General features: G+C 40.8%; 1 protein-coding gene across 1 annotated transcript in view; it reads left to right on the top strand.

Annotated features, from left to right (window-relative positions):
- The window catches only part of KIAA0100 (KIAA0100 ortholog), a 2,229,983-nt gene that overhangs the window by 1,727,276 nt on the left and 475,724 nt on the right, over window positions 1-26,983 (top strand). Inside the window, exon 30 of the mRNA XM_044054400.1 lies at window positions 300-455. Coding sequence (XP_043910335.1) covers window positions 300-455 — 156 coding nt within the window. The remainder of the gene's footprint in view (window positions 1-299; window positions 456-26,983) is intronic.

Here is a 26,983-nt window from a genome sequence, read left to right as displayed (position 1 = left end):
AAGATTTATACACTGAGGAAGAAGATTAATATCTTTCTTGTGATGAATATTTCTCAACTGCAATTTACTTTACTAATATACATTTTAAATTATTTAAACAAACAGTATTTACTGTAGTCACGCTGTATGTAGTGTGATTTGTTTATTATTCTCCAGTATCATGACTGTAAAAGAGACTTTGCATCAGTCCACTTACTTTTTCAAAAAGCTACATGAGTAATCTTTAACCTTTTGAAAAGGCTGCTTCAGTAACTTGAAGTGCAGTTGATAATTTACGTTACATTTTTGATAAAATTTAGGAACACAGTGAGAAGAAGCAGCGAGTCCGTTTCCAGCTGGAGATATCAAGTAATCCTGAAGAACAGCGCAGCAGCATTCTTCACCTGCAGGAAGCTGTGAGACAGCATGTAGCACAAATCCGAACATTAGAGAAGCAAATCTATAGCACCATGAAGGTCTGTATGCAGTTGTATTACAAATTTTGTAATTCTTATATCTGGATGCAGTGTAGTTACTCATAATCAAATAGGTTTGTAGAGATCATCAAAAAATACTGATTTCTTTGACTCTTGTCTTTTTGTTAGTATTGTCTCATGAGTTATAGCCTCTTTACAAGATATCCAAATCTGTTCCCACATTTTCAAGAAAAGAATTTTGAGAGGCAGTGCTGTGGCATATAGGGATAAAACCCTGACTATGAACTGGATTCAGTTAACAAGCCTGCACACTCAAAGGACTGTGGCAAGGAGGATGCGAGTTGAGTGGTCTCAGCTGTTCTTGAGGGAAGGAATGTGTTGTGGCCACTGCATTATTGTCCTGTACAAGAGTGGAGAGGTATTGCAGCTAGCAGCTGTTGGCTGTGGACACTGTGCTTGTGGGGTGGGTAGACTTGTTCCAGTACTTGAACATGTAGGAACCTCCAACAAATAGCAAGAGTTGAATGTTGTCTCAACCACTATATAGATGGGATTAGGCAAGGCAAAGAAACATGCCCATATGACAGGCAAGTAAGCTTGTTCTCAGGCCTGTAACTCTTTTCTCTGAGGAGAACAAATGGATTAGCAGGACTGTCTCCCAAGCTGAAAAATGAATGGGGGGGGGGGGGCAAAGGGCTTTCAGTCCATTTGGGTAAAGAAAGGATCTGGCTGTGCCCTTTTACTAGGAAAAGTGAATGGCTGATTGTAGGCTAGAAAGGGGAGCTGTCCATCAGGTTGTGTGGAGTGAGGGATTATGTCTCCTCATGGTAGTTGCAATTGGATGCCAAAGGTTGTTAGCCATGGCCACCGGTGCAGCAGCTTCTCTTTGTCAGTAGTAGTTGGAAGGGGATATTTTCCAATTTCTGTCTCTCCTCTGTACTGTAACATTGTAGTCAGTGCCCCCAGAGTGTTAGCCTTTCTTTCTAGCTGAGTGTTCTCACACAATTGATCATCCCCCAACCTCTATTCCAGCTGTTGGTTTTCAGTGATATGTAAGGCTTGAAAGAGGAAGAAATGTGATGAGACCCTCATTTTAGTTATTAATTTTGGAGTATTAATGCAGTTGAATGTAGAATATTTTAAGTAGGTATATGTTCATTTAAAGCAGGAAGACTGGCTCTAAGGACTTATTTCATCTAGGATCTTTAGAACACTAACAAATCAATAAGACAAAATCAGTCATTTGGTTGGTTGAGGAAAGCAGTACTATTATTGTGTGGAAGCTTTGCTTTCAGCTTCTTCCAGTCTCTTTCCCATTTGCATAAACCTTTAAAAGTTTTGAGGCACACACATTTTCAGGATCCCAGTAAATTATCCTTAAGGATTTTAAGTTGTTTTTTTCTTGGAGTTTTAACAGTTTCTTTTAATTTAGGGACAGTTAGCAAAGTTTTGTTTTCCATTCTCTGACTGCAAAGGAATTGTGATTGATTCATAGGAAGACCATTTTTATTTAAGGTAAGCAGAACAGTAACAGGTATTCATCTTTGGGAACTGACACTAAGGTGTGACTGCTTGTTTTCCCACCTTGACCATTGTGTGCTTTAAATTCATTGGCTCTTGAGTGACCCACCACTACAGTAATTTTGACCTTTGGAAGCTCCTTCCAGTCTCACCTCTTCTACTCATACTGTTGTTTCTTATGTCAAACTGGGAAGACCCCCCCCCTTTAGACTGTTAGTTTGGTACCCTCTTTTCATATCTTCTCATCTACTTTATGCCCGCTGCAGTACTTAATTAACCCCTTTCTTCAACTTGCTTTTAAAATCTGTAACATTTGCAGCAAGAGTATTAATCACTTGGGAACTTGCAAACCACTTCTCAGGAATCAGCTTGGGATTGGTGTTTTTGTTTTGCTCCTGATGAGAGAAGAAAGCAGATGGTCATTGCTTCTTGATTGTTTGTAATTGGGCAGCATGCAGGGAACTTCCCTGAATGGTGTGATTGCTGTTTTTGTGGAAACCTTTTAAGTTTTAATTTTTGACCATTGTGCAGCTCAGCTCTTGTGCTGTGTTGTTGTGCATTCTATCCATAAGGCTATGACAAGCATAGAGACCTGTGCAACATCTGAGACAAGACTGTTGACTGCCAAACAGCCTGTTACCCCACTTGTCAGACACCATTTTGGGACTGATAATACTATTTTAATTCTGATAAAAGAAGGAGCAGATGGACATTGAATTCACTGCTGAGTTTAGCTGCTGTGAGACCAGCACTAGTAGTAGACAGGCAGTAGACAAGATGTGAATCACAATTGTTAATCCATTCTTGGCAAATCACATTTTGTCTTTTTACTAAGTACTGCTAGAGTAGCCACCATCTTACTTAACTTCAGAGTATCACCCTAAGTGCTGCATCCATAAATCTTCAGGGTCTTCTGTAATGTTCTCCATCCTTCCCCCCTAGCACTGTGATCAGCTGTAGTCTTCCACTCTTTGGCAACAAGGCTCAAAGGTGGTTCACACAGCCTATCTAGATCTTGCGAAGACTTTTGATACCATCCCCCACTCTGGAATTATAGATAAACTCACTAAACTAGGTATAAATCCCTATGTCACAAGATGGGTTGCCAACTGGCTCACTGACACAACCCACAATATGAAAGTAGCAGACTCCAAATCCGACTTCAGACAAGTGGAGTACCACAGGGTTCAGTCCTTGGTCCTCTCCTGTTTGGTATCTACTTTTCTGAAGTACAGGCTAACACAGAAGGTCTTTCGCTAACAAAGTTTGCAGATGACTACAAACGAGGAGCCATAATTGAAACTCCTAACAATGTGGACATCCTACAAAAGGGCCTCACTGAGACAGATGCCTGGTGTCAAAGCCATGGCTTCAAGCTCAATGCCAAAAAGTGCATTGTCACCCCCTTTGGTAAAATCTCTGTACCCATGAGCTATCACATAGGTGGTAGTATACTTAACACCGAAAGTGTGATAAGAGACCTTGGGACACAGGTGGACAGTAGTCTGTCCTTTGATAATCATATCGCCACAGTAGTCAGGAAATCCTTCTATGTGGCACACCTCATCACAAAAGGTTTTTCATCCAGGAAAAAAAGGTCATTGTTCCCCCTCTACTCATCACTCATTAGACCCATTATAGAGTACAACACCCCTTTTGGTATGTACCTCACAAGATGTGTACAACAACTGGAAAGACCACAGAAATACCTCACAAAGAGGATTACCAACCTCAAACAAATGCCCTACTCAGACCGTCTCAAAAAACTCCAGCTTTACTCCATTGCATATTGCCAACTCAGAGGCAATCTCAGCCTAACATACAAAGCTATGTCAAACCCAGAGCTCTTAGACATGCTCCACTTAAAAAAATCTCAATTTCTCCAAGCTACACGCTCTAGGGACCTAAACCTTGTCACCACAATAAACAGAACATGCTGAGAAGGAATAGATTCCTGTCCCAGAGACTTCCCATACTCTGGAACAAACTACCTATCTATGTTAAACAAAGCTCCTCATTAGCACTCTTCAAGGAGAATTTTGATGATTGGATGGGAAATAGGAAATTCACCCCCAGGGATCACCTCTGTGGCTCTGTTCGACAGGGGCACAGGAAAATAATTTTCTTGGGTGGTAAAAGCCAGGGTACCTTTTTGGCTAGGCTTGTATAGGCCCTAGGGCCGATAGCCTACTACCTACCTATGAACGTTTTGTCAAAAGTAGTTTCTCCTACCTCATATGTTATACATGGTAATTCTGTTTAGTCATAATGGTCATAAGAGATCTCGATACTTGTGTGGACAACCCTCTCTCTCATTCGGTTATCATTTTTTTCACCATAGTCAGAAAATTGTTCTGTGTGGCCTAGATAGTTTCCAAAGGAATATCTTCAAGATCCTTAGTAGTCATCCTACCACTGTACTTTTCCCTTATCACACTCATTAATTACACTGCCCCCTATCAGAGGTTCATAGGTAGTTAACAGGCATGCAGTCCAGTAGTCTATTGAGGATCCTAGCTGAGTTTTAAAACTGCCCCCAAAACGATTCACTGAAGGGGACACAAAGGCTGAGAGAATCAAACCTTGGATGATAGGAACCACCTTGTTAACATCTCATAGCCATAATCTTCTGAGCTAACTGCTAGATTTTGTTATGTGCAAATCTAAGCATGTCACTCAATTAGAAAAGCACCAGTCATTTTTAACCAAAACAGTTAAAGCCTTTAAATCCTTCAATTATCCCAATAGATTATCACAACATTCCTTGTACTTAGCTTACTGGCTACTCTGAGGTAGCCTATGTTTTGCTTTTTGAGCCATGAAAAGCTCAGTCCTTTTTGACCTATTTCTTTGCAAAAGTAGTAGCTCTACAGTCACCCATACTAGAGACCTTAATAAGACTTGCTGGAGGGATAGGTTTCTAAAGCAACTGGCACAAGAGAGTTAAGGCTGTGAGCTGCAGTTCCTGTGGTATAGGGTTTAATTCCCTCAGTCCTCATTTGCCTGCTGTGTGACCTTGAGCAAGTCACTTAACCAGATCTTGTTCCAGGGTCACTCCTGAAAAGGGACTGTGTGTCTAGTAAGCCTACCTAGTTAACAAAAAGGAAATGTACTTATTTATTATTCCCAGCCTGTAGAATCTTACCATTACTTCAGGACAAGCAAGGTCCTACTTTGTGTAGCTTTAAAATTTGAACATGTCATTTGTCTGTCTTGATAATTGGAATGTTAGATACACTTTTACAACATAGTTATTATGTATGGCCTTGCCTGATTTGGAATGTGAGTACAATTAAAAGCTTGTAAAGGGTGGAAAGAACTTTTAATTCATTACCTCCAGTTGAGCTCAGGAAGATTGCACTATAACTTGCAATGGCGGAGCCACAGTTTTTTGATAGAATCAAATTATGTTCTTACATTTCAAATATATGTTCATATCTCTGGAATCATATTGGTATTGGTTACTGAAGAAGTATAAATGACAAACTCTTCAGCACAAACTATTTTTATAGAAGTTATATTCTTCAGGTATTAGGTTTTAAATTGATTTTATAAGTAACAATAAACGCAGTAACTTTTAAGTGTGTAATACTTTATAAACAGCTTACAATATCTCAGCAATCACTCAAGTTACATACATACTGTCAACTGCATTTTGCTCATCCAGTTGAGAGCTTTCATGGAAGGATAAGCAGATGTTGTTTGTGTTTCACTGTTGCAGTCATTACATTTGGATTATCTGCTTGCAGGTAGCCCTCAGTCGGCCTGATTAACAAAGTCTTGGGTCCTGCATTGGTAGCTGTCCCTTCTTCCATGACGTCAGGTCGTCAGGGGTACAAAACATGCAGCCGACACCATTACATCAATCTTTCTTGCCGTGCAGTGCCCGAAGCAGAAGCAGTTTGCAAGTGCGGGTCAGTCTACTCCTGAAATTTTCATTTTCGAGTTTCAGAACCTAAGTCTTCAACTAAAGCGAAGTACCCCGTTAGGGAAACTTTTTCTTGCTCCTTACCGATGTCAGTAAAAGTTAATAATTGCATTACTTGTGGAAACCAAATACATCATAAAGATTTTAATTCGTACTGTATTCCTTGCCTAGGCCCTGACCACGACGTACCTTGCTGTCGGTTTTGTGCTTTATTTAATCAGCGCACTATCCGTCGTCTGTATATTTTCACCTCTAAATATTTCAGTTCAGAGTTTAATTATCCAGAAATGTCATTGGTTAGCCATCCAACTAGCGGGATTCTGAAAAAATGCAAAGATAAAGACAGAGACAGGCCATCGAGGTTCAAAACAGCCGCTGACGCTTCTCCTAAGCCAGTCGCCAGTTCGCTGGTACTCAGTGAGGTGCTTTCACAGCCCCTGATACCCACTACTTTTGATTCGCAGGCCTCTACTGAGACCCATTCGGAGTCCGGTATGCCGCGAGATGCTTCAACTTTGGAACCCATGGATGTCTGTATCTTGGATGGGTCCGGAGGTGCTGTGCAGGCTCTGGTTTCTGAGGGTGCATTCAGGCCTACGGACTTGCATATTAAATCAACGCCTCCTTCTTTACTTAGGCCTAAATCTCGATCCATGCCAAAAAAAAAAAAAAACGACGATGCCCAGGCTACATGCTCAGGCCTCTATGCCTAAAAAACAAATGATATGAATGGCTGAAGATCTAATAACTCTAATCAGGGGTAGCCCCCCCCCTTCTAAGAGGCCTAGGACTGAAGTTGATTATGAATCTTCTGATCAGGATTCTTTTTTCTGATTCTTCTTTTGATCTGGATTTGCCCTTATCTACTTATGAAGATTCTGATGCAGAGGACTCCATTCCCTCTGCTTCCCCTCCTGAGGATTTTTCTTTTGGGGAACCTTACATATACTCTAAGGGAGCATTTCCACTGGGAAAGCCAGGATTTTTCTGATTCAAAAAAGAGGCTTAGGGATTTCCTTCTCCTACCTCAGCATAGGCCTTTAGCTATTCCTCCTGTACTAGACATTGTTGATGATGCTTTTTCGAAAGCTAGTTTGGCCCCTGATTCCCTACCTCCTGCTCCCAGAAAACCTGACAGATACTACAGTGTCCCTGAGTCCCACAAGTTCCTTTTTAAAAATCCTATTGCAGATCCAGAGACTATTTCACAGGGGCCCAAGGGTATTAAGGCTTCTACTGCTAAAAATCCAACCCGTTCTGATAGAGACTCCAGGGCGCTGGATAGATGGGGTAAGAAGGTTTACACTTCTGCAACCTTGGCCATTAGGGCTTTAAACTGCCAGTTTCATATGTTAAAGTATCAGCAATTATGTTATTGGACTGCTTAAATAGAAAATGTTTATTCCTGACTGTGTGGAAAATAAAGAATTACAGGATTTAATACATTCTGTTGAACAAGTTGGAAAACATACTTTGCAATGTGGTTTTGATTCGTTAGAGGCCTCTTGCAGGGCTGCTGTTACTGGGTTTGTGCTCAGGGGCTTAAGGAGCAATCTTTGCCTGATCATGTTAAAGCTAAATTGTTGGATGCTCCTTTAAATCAGGACCGCCTGTTTGGCAACAAGGCTGAAGAAGTTCTTAAAAAGATGGAAGATAAAGCTAAGTCTATGCAAACTGTTAAAGATTTTTTACAAGTTCAGCCTCCTAGATTTAGTAGGCACTGGCCCTCTAAGAATTGGTCCTTTCCAGCTCCTTCCAGGTCTTCTCAAGCCAAACCCAGACACAGCAAAACCCCCAGGTTTCATTCCCAGGGGACACACAGAACTAAACAGTGGGGGGCCTCCACTTCCAAATCTGGGAGTAATAAGACTCTTCCCCTATGGTAAACTGTCTCAATGACTTCCTTTTAAAATTTCCAAGCACTTATCAACTGACTGCCCCTTTGGGGGGAAAGATTGCTCTTCATGCAAAGAAATTGGAACTCATTACCCAGGACAAGTGGGTTTCAAATATAGTGTCCCAAGGATACAGATTTCTCTTCCACACGTTGCCAACACCAAGCAGGTGGCCGGACCTACCCCCAAATCAGTGGGCAGAGGCCCAAAAACAAGTACTTTCTCTCTGATGCATGGGAGCTATTCAGCTGGTACCAGAAGAGGAAAAGGAACAAGGTTTCTACTCAAGACTTTTCCTGGTACCCATAAAAGACAATTCATGGCGTTCTATCCTGGACCTGTCTACTCTAAACACCTTTTTGGAGATTCCAAAATTCAAGATGCTGACTATGCTAGGCAAAGATGCCTGGTTGGCAACACTAGATTTAAAAGAAGCATACCTGCACATCCCGATCAGGGAATCTTGCAGGAGATACCTATGCTTCAAACCAGGCTACACGCACTATCAGTTCTCTGCACTGCCCTTTGGCTTATCTACTGTGCCCAGGGTATTCACAAAGTGCCTAGCTCCAGTTATTGCATTTTGCAGGCAAAGATATATTCAAATATACCCATACCTGGACGATTGTCTAATTCAGGCAGAAAGCCAGGACATACTTTTGAATCATCTGGCCTTTGTACAAAAGGTTCTAACTTGTCTGGGTTGCACCGTAAATGAAAATAAATCGCACCTGGTACCCTGTCAACAAATTATATTCCTGGGAGCAAGCTTGAATACAACTTCCCATATGGCTTACCTCACACCAGAGAAACAAATCCATTTGACAACCTACTTCAAACAAGTGGCCACAAAAATCCTGCTATCTGCAAGACAAATACTGCAAGTCTTGGGTTCATAGCCTCCTGCATTCTTCTAATTCCATATGCAAGACTGCATATGAGGAAACTACAGTGGTATATAAAAAGCCTATGGTGTCATCATTCTCAGGACCTAGAAACAATGATTCCTATCATACCTTGCCTACGCCTAGAGTTCCTTTGGTGGGCAGAGGCCTGCCACCAAAACAAGGGACTACCTTTCATACCACCCCTTGCCACCCAAATCCTAACAACAGACTCATCAGACTATGCATGGGTGGCTCACCTGGCAGGGAAGTGCATTTAGGGCAAATGGAACCCAAGTCAAATGCACCTCCATATCAATCAAAAAGAAATGTTAGCTGTGCAGAATGCTCTGCCAGCCTTCAAGGACCACATTCTTCCAGGACAACTAATGGTAAAGATGGACAACGCCACTGTTATGTGGTACATAAACTAGCAGGTGGGTACACATTCTTACCCCCTCTGCAGACTAGCCATGGCATTGTGGAACACAGCCTTGAGCTGCCAAGTGCAACTACAAGCTCAATTCCTGCAGAAAATTAAATACACTGGCAGACGGACTAAGCCGAAACCTCATGGACCCATACGAGTGGAAACTGGAACCAAGGACTTTCAACATGTTGACAAGCAAATGGGGGAGCCCAGATATAGACCAGTTTGCCTCTCCCCAGAACTACCAGTTGGACAAATTTTGCACAAGGACTCCCCACAAACAAGCCTGGAAAGTGGATGCTCTGTCCTTCAGCTGGAAAAACCTGTCAGTCTATGCCTTCCCCCCTCTGCCTCTGCTCTCCAAAGTACTACTAAAAATCAAACAGGACTAACCAAGAATGATTTTGATTGTTCCAGACTGGTCGCGCCAGCACTGGTACCCCCTCCTGTTCAGTGTGTCACGGCTATCTCCATGGCACCTGCCTCAGACTCCTTCCCTGCTGTCTCAGCAGGAGAACCAGATTCTGCAACTGCAGCTTCTAACACTGAACCTCGCAGCCTGGCTAATTACTTAATCTCTCAGTTACCATCCCTCAGCAAACCTGTGATGGATATCATTTTAGAGGCAAGGAGGTCTAGTACTAGAAAATCTTATGCTGAAAAATGGAAAAGATTCTGTGCCTGGAACCAATCTCAAGGGATGAGCACAACAGCGCCCAATTTACCTCAGATTTTACAATACTTAACTGAGATGCTTCTCAAGGGCCTGTCTTTTTCCTCCATTAAAATCCACGCCTCAGCCATTTCAGCTCATTATAACACAGAACCTCCCCTCTTCTCTCATCCACTGCTCCAGCAGTTCCTCAGAGGGGCCAAAAATTTGAGACCACCCAGGAGTGCTCCAATCCCAGCCTGGGACCTTAACTTTGTCTTGGAGAAACTCAGTCTACCTCCTTTCGAGCCAGCTGCTACTGCAGACTTAAAATTTCTTTCTTAGAAAACAGTTTTCCTTTTAGCAATCACTTTAGCTAGAAGAGTATCTGAATTACAGGCCCTTATGGCAGTGGAGCCTTTCATCATCTTTCATGCGGACAGGGTGTCCTTCAGAACCAGTCCATCCTTCATGCCCAAGGTGGTATCCAGTGTGGCTCTTAATCAGTCCATTCATTTGCCAACCTTCTTTCCCAATCCACAGAATAAAGGGGAACGGATACTGCATTCTTTAGATGTGCACAGACAACTTAGATTCTACTTGGACAGGACTAAACCTCAAAGGAAATCTGAACAACTGCTGGTGGCATTTGCTGCAGGGGCAGAGGGGAAGGCTATTTCAAAACAAACCATTTCTAAATGGATAAGCCATTGCATTAATTTCTGCTATAAGCACCATGGAAAACCTTTCCCCCAGGGGATCAAACCTCACTCCACCAGGGCTGCATCTACCTCTACAGCCTTTCTTAGAGGCGTCCCTGCCAGGGACATCCTAGACGCTACTACCTGGAGTTCTGTACATACTTTCACCAAGCATTATCATTTGCCAATTTTCTCTAAATCCAGAGATGGCTTTGCCACTGCAGTCTTGCAGGGCCTTATAGCTGGCCCTAATGCTATCTAAATTCCTCCTCCCAACCATAGCTTTGGGAATCTACCCAAATGTCATGACTGCAACAGTGAAACACGAAGAACATAGTACAGTTGTGTACACTTACCATAAATGTAGATGTTTGAGTGTATTCACGGTCAGTCCTGGTTACCTTCCTTCCAGCCCCCTAACTTCTTTTGGCTATACTTCTACTTTCCTTTACTGTGCTTAAACGCCTTTTTGGTGTATTTGCTTTTTTGTTGGAGGTATATCTTTGTACTTTTATATTTAATTGCTTCCCATTTGGGGGCTCCTGGCATCTGGGGCAAGAAAAACTGATGTAATGGCATCGGCTGCATGTTTTATACCCCTGACGTCATGGAAGAAGGGACAGCAACTGACGCAAGACCCAAGACTTTGTTAATCAGGCCGACTGAGGGCTACCTGCAAGCAGATAACCCAAATGTAGTGTCTGCAACAGAGAATATACTTGAACATCTACATTTATGGTAAGTGTACACAACTGTACTTTCTTTCTGTGCTATTTGATTATCAAGATATTTAGAAAAACGTGAAATTTATGACACACAAATATTTTATAAACAAAATTTTCTCTCGTTTACCTACAGTAGTTACCACTATGCAAGCCTTAAGATGAAATCTTTTAATACTTTGTATGTGGTGTAGTGTTGAAATTCATGCAAATATGAATAAGCAATATTTGATGCCTAGAGGCATCAGTAGGATGTAATTGCACAAACACTTGGAGATGTCAGTCGGCTGTAATGAGTTAATTGTTTTCTTAAAGGTGTGTATGGCTAGGCATATTAAGGTTCCTGTGAATACTTGTCTAGTACTGTTCCTATGAAATCCCTGAGGTTTCAAGTGGAGAATGAGCATTAATAGTGTGCAGTGTCTCCAGCTGGTCTGCCCCTAAGTGTCTTGCCCTTACTGTAGCAGTGTTAATATGCAAGGGACTTCACATTTGTCCTTTGCTACACTATGGTATTATGGGCATAGTCAGGAGGCAGATGTTGGAAGACATGAGGATTGCAGTGTTCATACTTCTCTGTACTAGAACTTCTGAAGCAAGAGTGCATGCATTGCATTTTGATGCTATTTTGTTCTGCCTTTGTTCATTCATTTTTGTAACCTAAACTTGTCCTTAGGATCTAGTGTCACTGATGTCGTGAAATACCATTCTGTTTATGAGATTACAGCATCACCTGAGTAGTCTTTGATATGGATGATAGTTTGTTAATGACCAGATATTTGAACAAACCACTGTTTAAGACCACGTGCGTTTGTGAATGACATAACTTATTTTGTTGTGAATCTGGTGGTCATATAAATTGCACTCTTGTACTGTGAAACTGAATGGAAACAGATATGATTCTGAGAATCATCTTGCTACTTTCACAGTAGTGACTTTGGATTAAGGGGATTGAAGTTGAAGATGTGATGGACAAAAGCCCTGTTGTCCTCAACATCATTAACAGTCCAAAGTGTGTTCGACTAACTATTTGTTGTATTCTGTAAAGTAGGTGGCTGTAGTAGCACTTAGCACAGCTCTAGCAGTAATATATGCAATTGAAATAATTCATATAAGCTGATGAAGCAGTTTCACAGGCTGACCTGTTGCATTCCCTTGGTTTCAGCTTGTGGTCTTTCAAAACCTCAAGTCAGGATATGGAAATACAAAACATATTATAGCTGTTTGGGGTTGGTTGGAGGATTCTTTCTTCAAGTCCATTCCCTTGATTTCTTTAATTGTGAAACTGGAGTGGTGGAGTTCAGCAGCCCAGACAATCATTTTCTCCTTCTCTCTTATCCTTATGATTGATGCTTCTGATTTGTTATTGGGGGGGGCTCGTTTAAGATCATGATTAAGTTGAAGTCTCTGATCATTCTGAAATAGTGTTGGTACTTGGTTGTCCACCTGCCTGTCCCAACTTTCAGGATTATCAGAAACAAGAAGAAAATACTTAATTGTCTCCAGCCTTTGTTATCTATGTGGGATCCCAGTTACCCACATGTACAGAATGGGTCCTGAGCCAAATGAGCAGTGGTTAAGGTTTTACTTTGTGTGCAGCTCCTATAATGTAGACACACCCCTTCTCCTTTACTGCATTTACCTAGATTTATATTACTAATATACGTCTCCTTTACTCTGCATCTGCTTTATTTTCATTTTGTGGGATGTTTTTTAAGATGCTATTTGGGCTTGGATGATTGTTGAGCACAAATTTAACTTTGTGATTTAATGTTAACATTTTTTTTTTACAAAGGTGGTATTGCATTAACATATTTTACTCTAATAAAGGTCTCTCTCTGAAAATATTGTAATGTAGGATTGTTGGAGAATACTTAGTAGTTTTTGAAGAAAATAGGAAGCAGTTCAATCCTGTTCAGTATCTCTGGAATACATAGAAAACATGAAAAGGATCCAGTTTGTAGTAGTCTATTTACCATATTTGCTGCAGCCACTTTAGGAAAGCGGCTGCATTGGTAATGTGGCGTCACTGTTCCAGATTGTCTATTACAAAGGGTTTCTGCCAATTAGATTACTTGTGTTTTTTTTTTACTTTGTCAAGAACATGTTTTTTCCTCCATACTTTGTCTGATGATTGACCTTTTTGTGCAGTCACTTTTATACAAATGTACTAGCTTTAAATATTAATATTTCTACAGCACTGCCTTCCTGTTTTGGGGGGACTTAATTTATTAAACTCTTATTTCAGAAGATGGCTAAAATAAGAACTTTACTTTTGCTGACGAGAAAATACCTCATTAGCTTTAATATGCAACTGAAAGGACAGCTGCTAACTCCCAAAGCTCTACATTTGGGAAAAAAGAGCTTGAATGCTAGCAGACATTTTAAAGTTGTGTGGAAGCTCCTACACAGATGTAGAAAGTTAATAAAAAAAATCTGCCTGATAAATCTAATAAACAGTTTTTCCTACCTTTTCTGTTGATCAGGGTAATAAGAAACTGACTAAAATAATGCTTTAGTTGCAGTTTGACATGTTTATAAATATTCAGAGGCTTATCAGTTAAGCTAAAGAATGCATATAAGGGTTACTATAGCAATAACCCACGCCTGGGTGTGGGTAATGCTGGATTTACCCACGGTTGGCGTGGTTTAGTCCCGAGGACGAAGCCCGAGGGACCAAACAAAGCCAACCGTGGGTAAATACAGCATTGCCCACACCCAGAAGTGGGTTATTGCTATTATACCATGACATTATTTAAGAAAAGAAACTATTACTTTTCTTAAATAATGGCATAGTATAATGCCTGTTTACTGCCCTTCCGCAGATGTCTGGCATCCGGCAGTTCTGAGTACTGCACCTGCGCAGTACATCAGAGTTGAGCAAAAGCAACGGAGAAAGCAAGATCTCCGTTGCTTTTACTGTTTTAGCTATGTTAAATGGGTTTAACATAGCGAGACATTAAAATAAGCAACGGAGATGTCCGTTGCTCATTTTAAACTGTCTCGCTATGTTAAACCCATTTAACATAGCGAATAAAAAGCAACGGAGATCTTGCTTTCTCCGTTGCTTTTTAAAACCTGTCTCGCTATGTTAAATGGGTTTAGCATATGAGGCAGCTAAAATAAGCAACGGAGATCTCCGTTGCTTATTTTAAAGCTGTCTCGCTATGTTAAACCCATTTAACATAGCGAGACAGTAGAGTTATACTAATGGAAAAAAGTCCGGACGACCGGACCTTTTTCCATTAGTATAACTCGATTTACAATGTGCACGCTGGCCAATCAGCGTGCACGTTTTGGGGGGGTCATGGTATAATAGTCTCTAATTAAACAGTATGAAGGAAATGGGATTGAAAATATTTCTGAGGTAGAAGTGGTCGAAGATGTATTAATACCCCAAAAGATGTTCATCCCAGACATATCTGATGATATAACATTTTCACTGGTAGGAGAATTAAGAGAGCAACATTTATTTTATAAGTTTTCAGGAGCTGTATGTAGAGGTTTGTCTTTTTTTCTCCTGCTAAGCCACACCTTCATGACACTTTAACTGCTTTTGGAAAATTTCTATTTTAAGACCTTGATAATGTCCTTAAGAACTCTATGGGTATTGTGAGGAAATTATCATCCTCCTTTGGACCATTATAAACTCTAGTTCAAGGCCTGGACCCCTGATATTCAAATGAATAAATAAATGATTTAGATAATGTTGTGGATGACAGAAGAATGTTCTTAAGAGTTGTTCGGCCCATGTTTTAAAGATGAAAGTGCTTTTAACAGTTTTGCTAGAGTATCCACAGTTCTAGTAGTATGTCCAGTAAATCCTTAAATTATTTGATTCCATTAAATTATAGTGATGATATTGTTGAATGCTTGCACCCCTAATTTTCAACTGAAGGAGTGATTTATGAGCCTCAGAATTGCAAACACAGAAGTGCAGATAGGGACTATGTACTAAATCAGAGACTGTGGTATCTAGTAGTATTCCCCTTCCAGGAAGGTACAGTGATCCTGGAGTTAGTGTATATTGGTAGCAGGGATTTCGGGGGCACAGCCCCCTATGTTACGATGTTTGTTTATTTGTTGACATTTGATTAACAGGAAAATCCAAATGGGTGGAAGCTAATTTTTCAGAGGAGGCCCGGAGAGAAAAGCTCCAAATTATTACAAGACATTTTAATAATCTTACAACCAGCATTTCATCATCATCCCTTTCCACTTTAAATTATAGTTGTCTGCTTGTGCTATGTATTGGAGCCTTAACTGTATAGCTCTGAAATACCCCTTCAAATCAGGTAATCCTAGTCTGTCCTCTTCTACTGGAAGAATCAGCTCATCCCACTTGACTCTTACCATCTTCCCCCTCCCAAATAAAGTCCTTCAGCTCTTTATTAATTGCTGTCCACAATTTCTCCTCTGGTTGATAAAATATGCCTGACCTGTGTATAAGACTAATGGGGCTAAAAACATTTTAACTGCTTGTATCTTACTATCCATATCCATATAACAGAGCTTCATTTTCTCAGTTTTTGTATTATCCTTTGTTTATTCTCTTCCCACATATCCTTAGATTCCACACCAGAATCATTGTAAATCCATACTCCTAAATACTTCATTCTATCATGTCCCCATAAATAAGGATATTAGTTAACTAATTAGTATGTGGGTACATAATTTACCGCTGTTACCTCTCATAGATTTCATAGGTTAGTACTAAGCTAACTGCCCTTGCAAGCCATTTTAAGCCTAGCCAATTATCCCTTGTGAGACTCAAACCCCATACCTTGTGTTTGTAAGGCAAACACATTAACCGTTAGGCCACCCTCCCAACCCTGTTTTAGTTTCATTAATTTTGTATCCCATAAAGCTATGAAACTGTATCAAAATGTTCCACAACATTGTAATGTCTCTTTCTGGTTTTGTCAAGTCTAAAATAATATCTTCTGCAAATAGAGACAGTTTTTCTTGACTACCATACCAGTTATATCCTTGAATTTCTGAGTCCCTTATGTTCTTTACCAGTGGTTCTTAGTATAATGTAAATAACAAACGGGAAAGAGGACAGGATACCCCTGCCTTGTTTCTCTGCTCAAGCAGAAATGATCAGAGAGGACCCCATCCTCTTCAATGTTCACCTTTGCTCCCTCGTATATCCTCCTCATCAACCTTATGATTTTTTCAGGAAATGCAAATGCTTCCATTGCTCTTCTCATTAAGTCGCAGTGTACTCTGTCAAATGCTTTCTCTGCATCAAGACCCACCAAAAACAATGGTATTTTCTTACATTTTGCTTCCCTCTGGAGCATTGCTGTTGTGTTAATGTTCTCAAATGTTTGCCTCCCCTCCACAAAACCACATTGATCCATGTATGTCAATTTTGGCATTGCTTTTGTTATTCTTTTAGCCATTATAGACATGAACACTTTATAATAATGGTTTAGTATTGAAACTGGATCTGATGGATCTTTAACCGCTTTAGGTATTAAAGCTACCTTTACTTTCTTCCAGGATGTTGGTACTTCTCCCCCTCTTAAAATTCTGTTAAACAAAACCTTCTTTATCAGTTTTTCCCTCCTAGCTCCAAACTTCCATAGGAATACCATCTATTCCTGGGGACTTTCCTGTAGACTGGTTATACCTCACAGTTTTTTATCTCATCTCCTCCTATCCTAACCATTAGTACTTGAGCCTCATCTCTCTCTAACCTTGGCATATTTAATTCTTCCATAAACATTTCCATTTATATCTTTTCTTGATTTCCATATTTCTCTGCTTTGTACAGACTTACATAGAATTTCCAAAATATGCCTAATACCGCTGCAGGATCTCTTGTTACCTTCCTTTGTTATAGGCTCCCTAAGCTTGGCAACAACCCTTTCTACTTTCTGTTGCCTGAGTCATTGTGCTAAAAGTTTGTGTTCTAAAGTGTTATAAAAAAAAACAGTTGCTTAACAGCAATCTTTCTAAACTCATTTATATTATCGAGGTAATCCCTTATTTTTTTCCTTCGCATTTTGCAGTTGATTCTCTTCTTGTTCTGTGAGATTTCCCCCTATTCTGCAATACTTTAACATTTGTCAGTCCTTCTAAATATCTCTTGTTACTTCTTAACTATAGCTCCCTGTTTTTTATTTCCACCCTATTTTTAAACTCCACCTTAATTTTATCCCACTCCCTAGCTATATTTTCAGAAGTAATTTCTATTGTCTCAAATAACTCCTGAATAATCTTCACTACCTATTCCTGAAATTCCTCTCTCTTCAACAGATAGATGGGAAAGTGCCAGTGTCTCATTTTTATTTCATTACCCTGTGTTTTTATTTTAGTTATTATTGTCGCATGATCTGAAATAGTTATTGGGTGCATATCAAGACCTTCACTTAAATGCACATGTTCCTGTGAAATTTAAATTCTGTCTAACCTAGCCCAGTTTTTATATATTGGGGAATAATATATAAATTCACTCCAAACTCCTGTTACTGAATTCACATCATCCATGCCAAATATTTTCATAAATTTTTCAAAAAACTGCCCTCCTTTGTTATACTTTCCCTTCGGAGCCCCCAGACACATCTTTACTGCTGCAAATCAAATTGCTGTCCCCACCTATAAGTAATATGTATTGCTGAAAACTGATTATTTCTCCTAGAATTTTCTTAAGTTCCATTATAGCAGTTATAGGTAGAATATAAATTCATGCCAATGTAATCCTCCTCTCTTGCCAGTAGCCCCATAGCACTACAAATCTGCCATTATTATCTTTTTTTTATCTTCTTCTATCACTATTGGTGCTCCTGTTGAAATGAACATAAGTACTCTTATTTTCCTTTCTCCCAGTTATTCTGTTGAATATCCATTCTGAAAACCTTTCTTTATCAAATTTAGATGTTCAGTTCTTTCCTAGTGCGTCTCCTGTAACATAGCTATTTGCACTCTACATTTGTTAATATAGTTCATTATTCTTTCTTTTTTGTATTTATCTTTGAGACCATTGAAAATTACAGAAAATATCATGTTACTAAAAAGTTATTCCCCCCCTTTTATTTATAACACCTTTTTTTGTTAAATGTCTATTTTCAGCTTTGTGTTACATGCATATACTGTTTGGCAGGTTGAACTTTTATATAGCTGTTTCTTGTTATATCCATTTGAGCCTATGTCATTTCTTTCAAAGCTTTTTGTTTTATTGAATGTCGTCAAACAAAGAAACAAACCAACCCAATACCCCCCATAACACCTGTTAATTTAATGCTAACACATAAAACTATGTACATCTTTAAATATTGAAGTTTTCCCTCCTAATAGGAACAAATGTCCCAAAGTGACACCCACACTCATAGACTTGAGTTTAACCTAAAAGAAAGCTTATCCATGTTAAGACACATGGTGCAACCTGTGCTTCTACTAAGTGCTGACTGGTTTTGTATTATTTTTGTAGCTGTCCCAGCTGGGAAACTCCCTGAAAGCTTTCAGAGAACATTATCTTCTAGCCAGTTTCACTTTTCATTTTTTCCAGCCAATCACTCTCCACCAGACTTTAACCAGTTTCTGTCACATAGTCTCCATGGAGACATGAGAATCAGGCAGCTAATTTCTCATTATCAGATTGTCATGGAGACATGAGAACCCGACAGTCAATTTCTCTTTATCAGATTATTTCCATGGAGACATGAGGGCTGCATGCAGAATTGCTACTAAGCATACATTCATTTGCTAGAAAAAAAGCCTCATAATATTCAGTATTCTTTTTCATTTACTTACTTTCTCTTAAATCTTATTACTAAATCACTCTAAGGTCCTTAATCCAGTCATTCCCCCATACGAGAATGAGAAAAAATCATATTAATTTGTCTTTTGTCATGTTCATTTAATAAGGCTTTTTTTAAACACTGCAGTGCCTACATTTTTTAAAACTAAAGAAGAAAGAGAGAAGGAAGAATGAAAGGAAAAAAAGAACAGCAGCACCTATTTACAATCCTCATTGCACTTAAAATAACTGAGAGAACTTTACTTTTTTATAGCAGGCAAAGAAAGCCATACACCACAAAAATAGTACTATTGTGAAAAAATGTTTTATTTACTTAGTTAACTTTCTCCCCTCTCTTCCCCTCCCCAAAACATTTTTCCAAACATTAATGACATGAAGAAGGGCATATATATTAGAGTCCCCCCTCAAGTCCAACAAATTCTGAAAAAGTCCAGTATTTTCAGATTTTCTTGTTCTGGCATATTTCACAAGCATAATTACTGTATTGTAATCCTACATTACGCTACTGTTTAATATTATTGTTGATCTTCATATCACAAATCCTATCTCCTCTTCATTTCCAATGTACTGTTGATTCTTTTAGTCAACTCTCATGCTCCCTTCCTTCTCTCCATTTCTGTTGAAACAGTGGAAGAGATTTCACAGGTATAGTCCCTCTGTGGTCTTTATTACCAGAAGAATGAGAACCATAATCTCCTTCTGTTTCACAATCCACTTCTTGTTGGACAAACTTTTGTATTTCCTCCCTAGCATATCCCTCCAGGGGGAAGACAGCTGGGTGCAACAGTTAGAACCTCACACCTGCATCTCGACATTCCCTGAATAGTGGCATGAATTTACTTCTCTTCTGCCTGGTGTAAAATAAGCAATCATTCTCCATATACACTCTGTTGTATCCCACTTTTAGTATTTTGTCCTTCTGCCATAGTTTTGTCAGAATCAACTCCTTCTGCTTGTAAGATTGCATCTTTGCTATTAAAGGTCTAGGTTGCTTTTTCATATCCAGTTTTGGAACATACACACAATGTGCCTTTCAACTAACAGCTCCTTCTGTGGAATACCAGTCCAGTTGCTTATTTATGCTTTCAGAAAATTAATGCAGCCTATTCCTTCCAGCTTCAGAAACCACCAAATCAAACACCAAAACAAACTCGATAAAAATGAACCACTTGGCCAGTGAAAATGGGCAAGTGGTTCATTTTTATTCCTTCCAGCTTCTCTGGTATTGATGAAAATCTTAGGTTTTTCCCTATGTGCTCTGTCCTCTAATTCTATTTTTTTTAAACATTTCTTCCTGACCAGCCTTTTCTTCATTTCAGCCTCTGATTTTTGCAGCTCTACCACCGCATCTGAATATCTGTTTAAAGCTTCTTCCATTTATTCCAGCCTGTTGTTATTTATGTTGACATACTCCATCAGTGTTTCATTTATTTTAACTAGGTATGTGTGCATTTGTCTTATACCTTCTTGTAGATTATTTGAACTCATTGCTGGAGGTTGTATTCATTTTGGCTGAACGGCTGCAGAACATTCCCCATTAAGCATTTCTTCCACACTTTATGTAGCTGACTTTTTCCATGTCTTCTGTTTCTTTTTTCCTGGCATCCAGGCAGTATACTTACTAGCCAGTTATTGAAATTTACCCATCAACACAAAAAGTCTACTGGCCTTCTCTGCTGAGTTTCTGTTTTCATCCTGGGAGATCTAGAATTAAGCTGTTACTAAATGTGCAGCCTTCTTGGAAGTCCATGTTTTGAGTGTGTCCTACAATTTGGAAAGCAGGGAAAGGGTCTAGAAAGGAAAAGAGGGGATGTCTAAAGATTTCAGAAGGGGCCCCATGTAGTGTCTGAATGAGATGATTTTTTGTGGTACTTGACCAGCTAGTATAAATGATACAGTTTCTCTTTACAAACCAGATCATTGCATCAGAACTGGAGATTACTCAAGACAGTCCCTATGCCTAAAACTAGATTTGTGGAATGACCAGGCAGTTAGTGTGCTGCTGTTCTCATTTCCAGGCTAAGGGTGATTGCAGAAAAAAATGTTGTTGAACCAGATAGTAGACTTCATGTCTGTGGATTCTTTTGACAGGGACAGCAAACTAGCTTTATGTGGCAGAGATCTTGATAGTACAGCTTGATCCATTTCTGGAACTAAGTCAGTACTGGGAGCCTTCTAGATAAATAGCATGAATGGACATTTAGCAGCTACATTGACATTGCTCCTTGTAGGAGGTAGGTGGGGAAGGTTAAAGGGCATGGAGTAGGTTCCAAAATGGTGAAATAAATATGAATCGAGTTGGCTTGATAAAATATAGAGATCTATAGAAACAGAATGTCCTGTAGAGAACTACCAGGAAGTAAGCACCAGAATGCTGTACTACATCTCCTGTTTAGCATATTTGAATTCCTATATTGGTGCCAGTTCTGATTTTCACTGCAATCTAAATAGACTTTGTCCAGTCCCCTTGAAAGCTTATTTTTTTTATTATACTGTGTCTTTTCTGCTAAGGTGAGTGTATTAATTGCTTAGGAAAAGCATTGGGGCCAAAGTCCATGCTTCATAGACAGCAAGAGGATCTGCAGGGTACACTTACCTGTATTCTCTAGTAGGGAAATGAGTGGGAATGCCTGCATGTACTTCCATCAAGTGGGGTAAAAACATGAGTACACCACATGTAGAGGATGTTCTTCATCTCACATTGCTGCAGTCCTTACACTTGGGTAGTCCGCTGTCCTCGGTCGGCCCGAATATCAAAGTATAAGGCTGACGTCGGTCAAGGCGCATTTGACTGACATCAGGACGTCAGGGTACAAATGCGCATGACCGACGTCATATCCTCAGTCTTTTTTGCCGCATGGTCCGATGCAGAAGCAGTATTGCGAGTGCCGGTTGGCGTTCTGAAATTTTTCGATTTCGGAGTTTCAGACCGAGTCAAAGTTGGCTAAGTACCCTGTTGGGGAATATTTTAGTTTTTTCTTGCCTCAGTGGTTTACCGGATGTCAGAAAAAGTGAATAATTGTATTTCTTGTGGGAAACAGATACCGCATAGAGACTATCATACTTTGTGTATTCCTTGTTTAGGGCCTGAGCACGACGTTGTTGGGTGTCGCTCTTGTGCTAGATTCAATAAGCGCACTATAAAGAGGAGATTAGATTGTGCCAGGTTAGTCTTCGGGAAGCGGTGCAATTATAAAATGCCGTCGGATGCTCCGACGCCCGCTTCTTCGAAGAAGCGCAAGGACAAAGCAGTTAAGCCTAGGCTTGAAGAACCGTCCGTACCGGACGCCGGTTCTTTAGAGGTGTCGGTGGAGCCGGTGGTTCCACCGGAGGTTTCTTTGGGATCCCAGGGAGAGACTTTGTTATTGCAGGATGTGGCCTCTCAGGAGGCAGGTCAGGGTGATGGGGCTTCTCAGGTTACTATACTCCCCTCCCTGCCTAGGGTGGTTAGGCCCTCTCCTTCTGTTTCCAAGGCTTCTCCTAGAGGCAGGCCAGGTTTAGCTTCAGTTGGTGTCACCCCTAGTTCTTCAGGAACTGTGCCCAAGAAGCATATGCTTAAAATGGCAGAAGATTTGATTACTTTGATTAGGGGTTCTTTGCCCCCTCCTGATAAGAGACCTAGGGTGGAGCCTGAGCTAGGGAGTTTTGAGCAGGCTTCGATGTTTCAGAGTCTTCGGCTGAAGACTTGCAGGAGTACTCTCCTTATTCTGATTCTGATGTGGATGATTCTACTCCTTCTGCTTCTCCTCCTGAGGATTTTTCTTTATCAGAAACTCTTCATTCCATGAGGGAGCATTTTAAGTGGGAAGGTCAGGACTTCTCTGATTCCAGGAAAAGGCTTAGGGAATTTTTGTTTTTACCCCAGCATAGGCCTTTGGCTATACCTCCTGTTTTGGATGTAGTGGAAGATGTTTTTACAGAGGCTTCTCTTAATCCTGATTCTTTGCCTCCTGCTCCTGTTAAACCGGATAGGTATTACAGGGTGCCTGAAGCTCATAAGTATCTTTTTAAGAGTCCTAGGGCAGACCCAGAAACTGTTAGCCAGGGGCCTAAAGGTGTTAAGGCTTCTGTTGTCAAGAATCCGGTTCCTGCAGATAAGGAGGCCAGGGGCTTGGATAGATGGGGAAAGAAAGTTTATACTTCTTCCACTCTAGCTATGAGGGCTTTGAATTGCCAGTTTCACATGTTGAAATACCAAAACTATCTCCTTTCACAATTGAAGTCTAAGGTTGATGCTCTGGCGGAAGGTATTGATTGTAAAGAGTTACAAGATTTAGTACATGTTTCTGAACAGGTGGGTAAGCATTCTTTGCAATGTGGTTTTGATGCTGTACAGGCCTCGTCTAGGGTGGCTGCCACTGGGTCAGTTCTTCGCAGGCACGCCTGGCTGAGGGATCAAAATTTATCTGACCATGTTAAAACAAGGATTTTAGATGCTCCTTTACAATCTGATGTGTTGTTTGGTTCTCCTGTTGAGGCAGTTTTAAAGAAAATGGAAGACAAGGCTAAGTCTATGCAGACTGTTAAAGATTTTTTGCAGGTTCAGCCTCCAAAGTTTAGTAGAAATTGGCCTACTAAAGGGTGGACGTATCCTTCTTATGATTCCCAGTCTAGGGGTAGATCTAGACGTGGTAGGGGCAGAGCTCAGGGCTCTTTCAGGCCTAGAACAGGAGTTCTCCTGCACAGTCTTCGGTGAGGACAGGGGTCAGTCCTTTCGTAAACAGACCCAATGACCTACCTTTTCAGCTGCCAGAGCCTTCTCGTCTGGCAGCACCTTTGGGAGGAAGGTTGGCACTTTTCAAAGAAAATTGGAGTTTAATTACCCAAGACAGATGGGTATTGGATATCATACACCACGGTTACAGGTTTTATTTCCATACCTTGCCTCCTTTCAAAGGCATGCCAGACGTTCCTCCTCAACAAAGAATAGAGGCTCACAAGCAAATTTCTCTGTTACTCCAAATAGGGGCCATACAGCCGGTCCCTATGCCAGAAGTGGGCCTAGGATTTTATTCTCGCCTGTTCCTAGTACCAAAGAAGGGGAACACGTGGAGACCAATTTTGGATTTATCTATCCTCAACACATATCTGGACATTCCCAAGTTCAAAATGTTGACGTTACAGCAGCTTTTACCTCTGCTGGGCAAAGATCATTGGATGGTAACTTTGGATCTCAAGGAGGCTTACCTTCATGTTCCTATCAGACTAAGTTGCAGGAAGTATCTGCGTTTTCGGGCTGGGACTTCTCACTATCAGTTCTCTGCATTGCCCTTTGGCTTATCTACTGCGCCCAGAGTGTTCACGAAAGTTCTGGCTCCAGTGATAGCTTTCTTCAGGCTAAAAGGAATACAGATCTATCCTTATTTGGACGATTGCCTGATTCTGGCTCAAGGAAGGGACCATCTTCTTCATCATTTGGAATATGTGATAGCAGTGCTAAGATGCCTGGGATATTCTGTGAACGAAATAAAGTCCAGTCTAGTACCCTCTCAGGACATGTGCTTTCTGGGTGTAAGACTGAATACAGCATCCCAGATGGCCTTTTTGACCCCGGACAAACAAAAGAATCTTTCCCTTTACTTCCATCAACTATCTCATCAGTCCGGGCTGACTGCAAGGACAGTCCTTCAAGCCTTAGGGTTCATGGCATCTTGTATTCTGGTGCTTCCCAATGCCAAACTGCATATGAGGAAGCTGCAATGGTATCTCAAAAATGTATGGACACAGCACTGCCAGGATCTGGACACTGTCATTCAAATGATACCTTGCATTCAAAAGGAATTTTTGTGGTGGGCTCAGGAATGTCACCTAAACAAGGGACTCTCTGTGACCCGGCCAGAGGCGAGTCAGATTTTAACGACAGATGCCTCAGACAAAGCTTGGGAGCTCATCTAAATGGAAAGTGGATACAAGACAAGTGGCCTGCCAGACTACAACATCTACATATCAACTTGAAGGAGATGTTAGCAGTCCAGTTTGCATCAATAGCTTTCAAGGATTTACTTCTTCCAGGGCAGGTGTTGATTATAACAGACAACACAACTGTCATGTGGTACATCAACAAGCAAGGGGGAACACACTCTTATCCTCTATGCAGGCAAGCAATGATTTTGTGGGAGACTGCTCTCAGTTTACAGCTCAATCTTCAGGCAAGGTTTCTGCCGGGAGCACAGAACTCCTTAGCAGATGTGTTGAGCAGACGAATTATGGATCCCCACGAGTGGAAATTGGATCCTCATGTATTTCAGATATTGACAGTGTCATGGGGAACTCCAGACATAGATCTGTTCGCTTCTCCACTAAACCATCAGCTGCCAAAGTTTTGCACCTAAAAGGTTTCATCCCACAGCTTGGAAAGTGGATGCTCTTTCTTTCAATTGGAGCAATCTTCATGTGTATGCCTTTCCACCTCTGCCTCTCCTCCCAAAGGTACTTCTAAAGGTCAGACAGGACAAGCCAAGGATGATTTTAATAGCTCCAGATTGGCCTCGACAGCACTGGTACCCATTACTGAGAAGTCTGGTACGGAAGCCTCCATGGCCTTTGCCTTCGATTCCACACCTGTTGTCCCAGGAGGACAGTCATTTGCTCAATGTCAAACTTCACTCTCTTCACCTAACAGCCTGGCATATTCTGTTTTGAACCATAGAGGGTCTCAACTTCCACAACAAGTTTTGAATGTGATTTTGGAAGCTAGAAGGCCTAGTACAAGGAAAGTGTACGCAGATAAATGGAAGAGATTTTTATTTTGGAGTGCAGCAAAGGATTTTGATGTTTCTGAGCCTAATTTAAGTGTGGCTCTTCAATATCTTACTGAGTTACTGGACAAAGGTTTGTCCTTCTCTTCTATTAAGGTTCATGCTGCAGCAATTTCAGCTCACTATGACTGTGACCCACCATTGTTTTCTCATCCTTTGTTCAAGCAATTTCTTAGAGGGGCAAAGAATATAAGACCCCCACGTAGAGCTCCTGCTCCTGCTTGGGTTCTCAATTTTGTGTTGGAGAAACTCACTCTACAACCTTTTGAGCCTGCAGCTACTACTGAGTTGAAATATTTATCATGGAAGACTGCCTTTTTGTTGGCCATTACCTCTGCAAGAAGGGTTTCTGAATTACAGGCCCTTATGGCGGTTGAGCCTTTCTTAATTTTCCATAAGGATAGGGTATCTTTACGTACTAATCCTTCCTTTATGCCTAAAGTGGTTTCTAGTGTGGCTTTAAACCAAACTATTCATTTGCCTACTTTTTATGCAAATCCCCAAAATAAAGGGGAAAAGATTTTGCACACTTTAGATGTACACAGGCAGTTGCGATATTATTTGGACAGAACTAAAGGGTTCAGGCAGTCTCAACAGTTATTTGTTTCTTTTGCTTTGAGTTCTCAGGGCAAGCCTGTGTCAAAACAAACTATTTCTAAGTGGATTAGGTTTTGCATTGCTTTCTGTTATTCCCATCATGGCAAGGAGATTCCAGCTGGGATTAGGCCTCATTCCACTAGGGCTACTGCCACTTCGACAGCTTTTTTGTGGGGGGTGGCAACCAAGGATATTTTGGAGGCAGCTACTTGGAGTTCAGTGCATACTTTCTCTAGGCATTATCACCTACCACTTTACTCTAAATCCAGGGCTGGTTTTGCCACTGCTGTTTTGCAGGGCATTTTGGCAGCTCCCGCTTCCTTATAGTTTGGCCATCCTCCCTTACCTCTGCTTTGGGATTCTACCCAAGTGTAAGGACTGCAGCAATGTGAGATGAAGAACATAGTACAGTTTTGTACCTACCATAAATGTAGATGTTCGAAGATCCACATTGCTGCAGTCCAATTTACCCTCCCTCCTTCCCCTCTGTTGTTAGAGGTGGTTGTGTGGGTTGGGTTGTAAATATTGTGTATATTGTATATATTGTACATATAATTAGTGCAAGGGTGGTTGGTTGTTTGTTTGCTGTCTTTTGGTTTTGGCCTTTATTTTTAGGGTCTTCTGACATCTGGGGCAAGAAAAGACTGAGGATATGACGTCTGTCATGCGCATTTGTACCCTGACGTCCTGATGTCAGTCAAATGCGCCTTG

This window comes from Protopterus annectens, chromosome 13.part0 (assembly GCF_019279795.1).
Source record: "Protopterus annectens isolate FY-2018-M chromosome 13.part0, PAN1.0, whole genome shotgun sequence".
NCBI classification, from domain to species: Eukaryota; Metazoa; Chordata; order Ceratodontiformes; family Protopteridae; genus Protopterus; species Protopterus annectens.
This window is presented reverse-complemented; position numbering and strand designations above follow the sequence as displayed.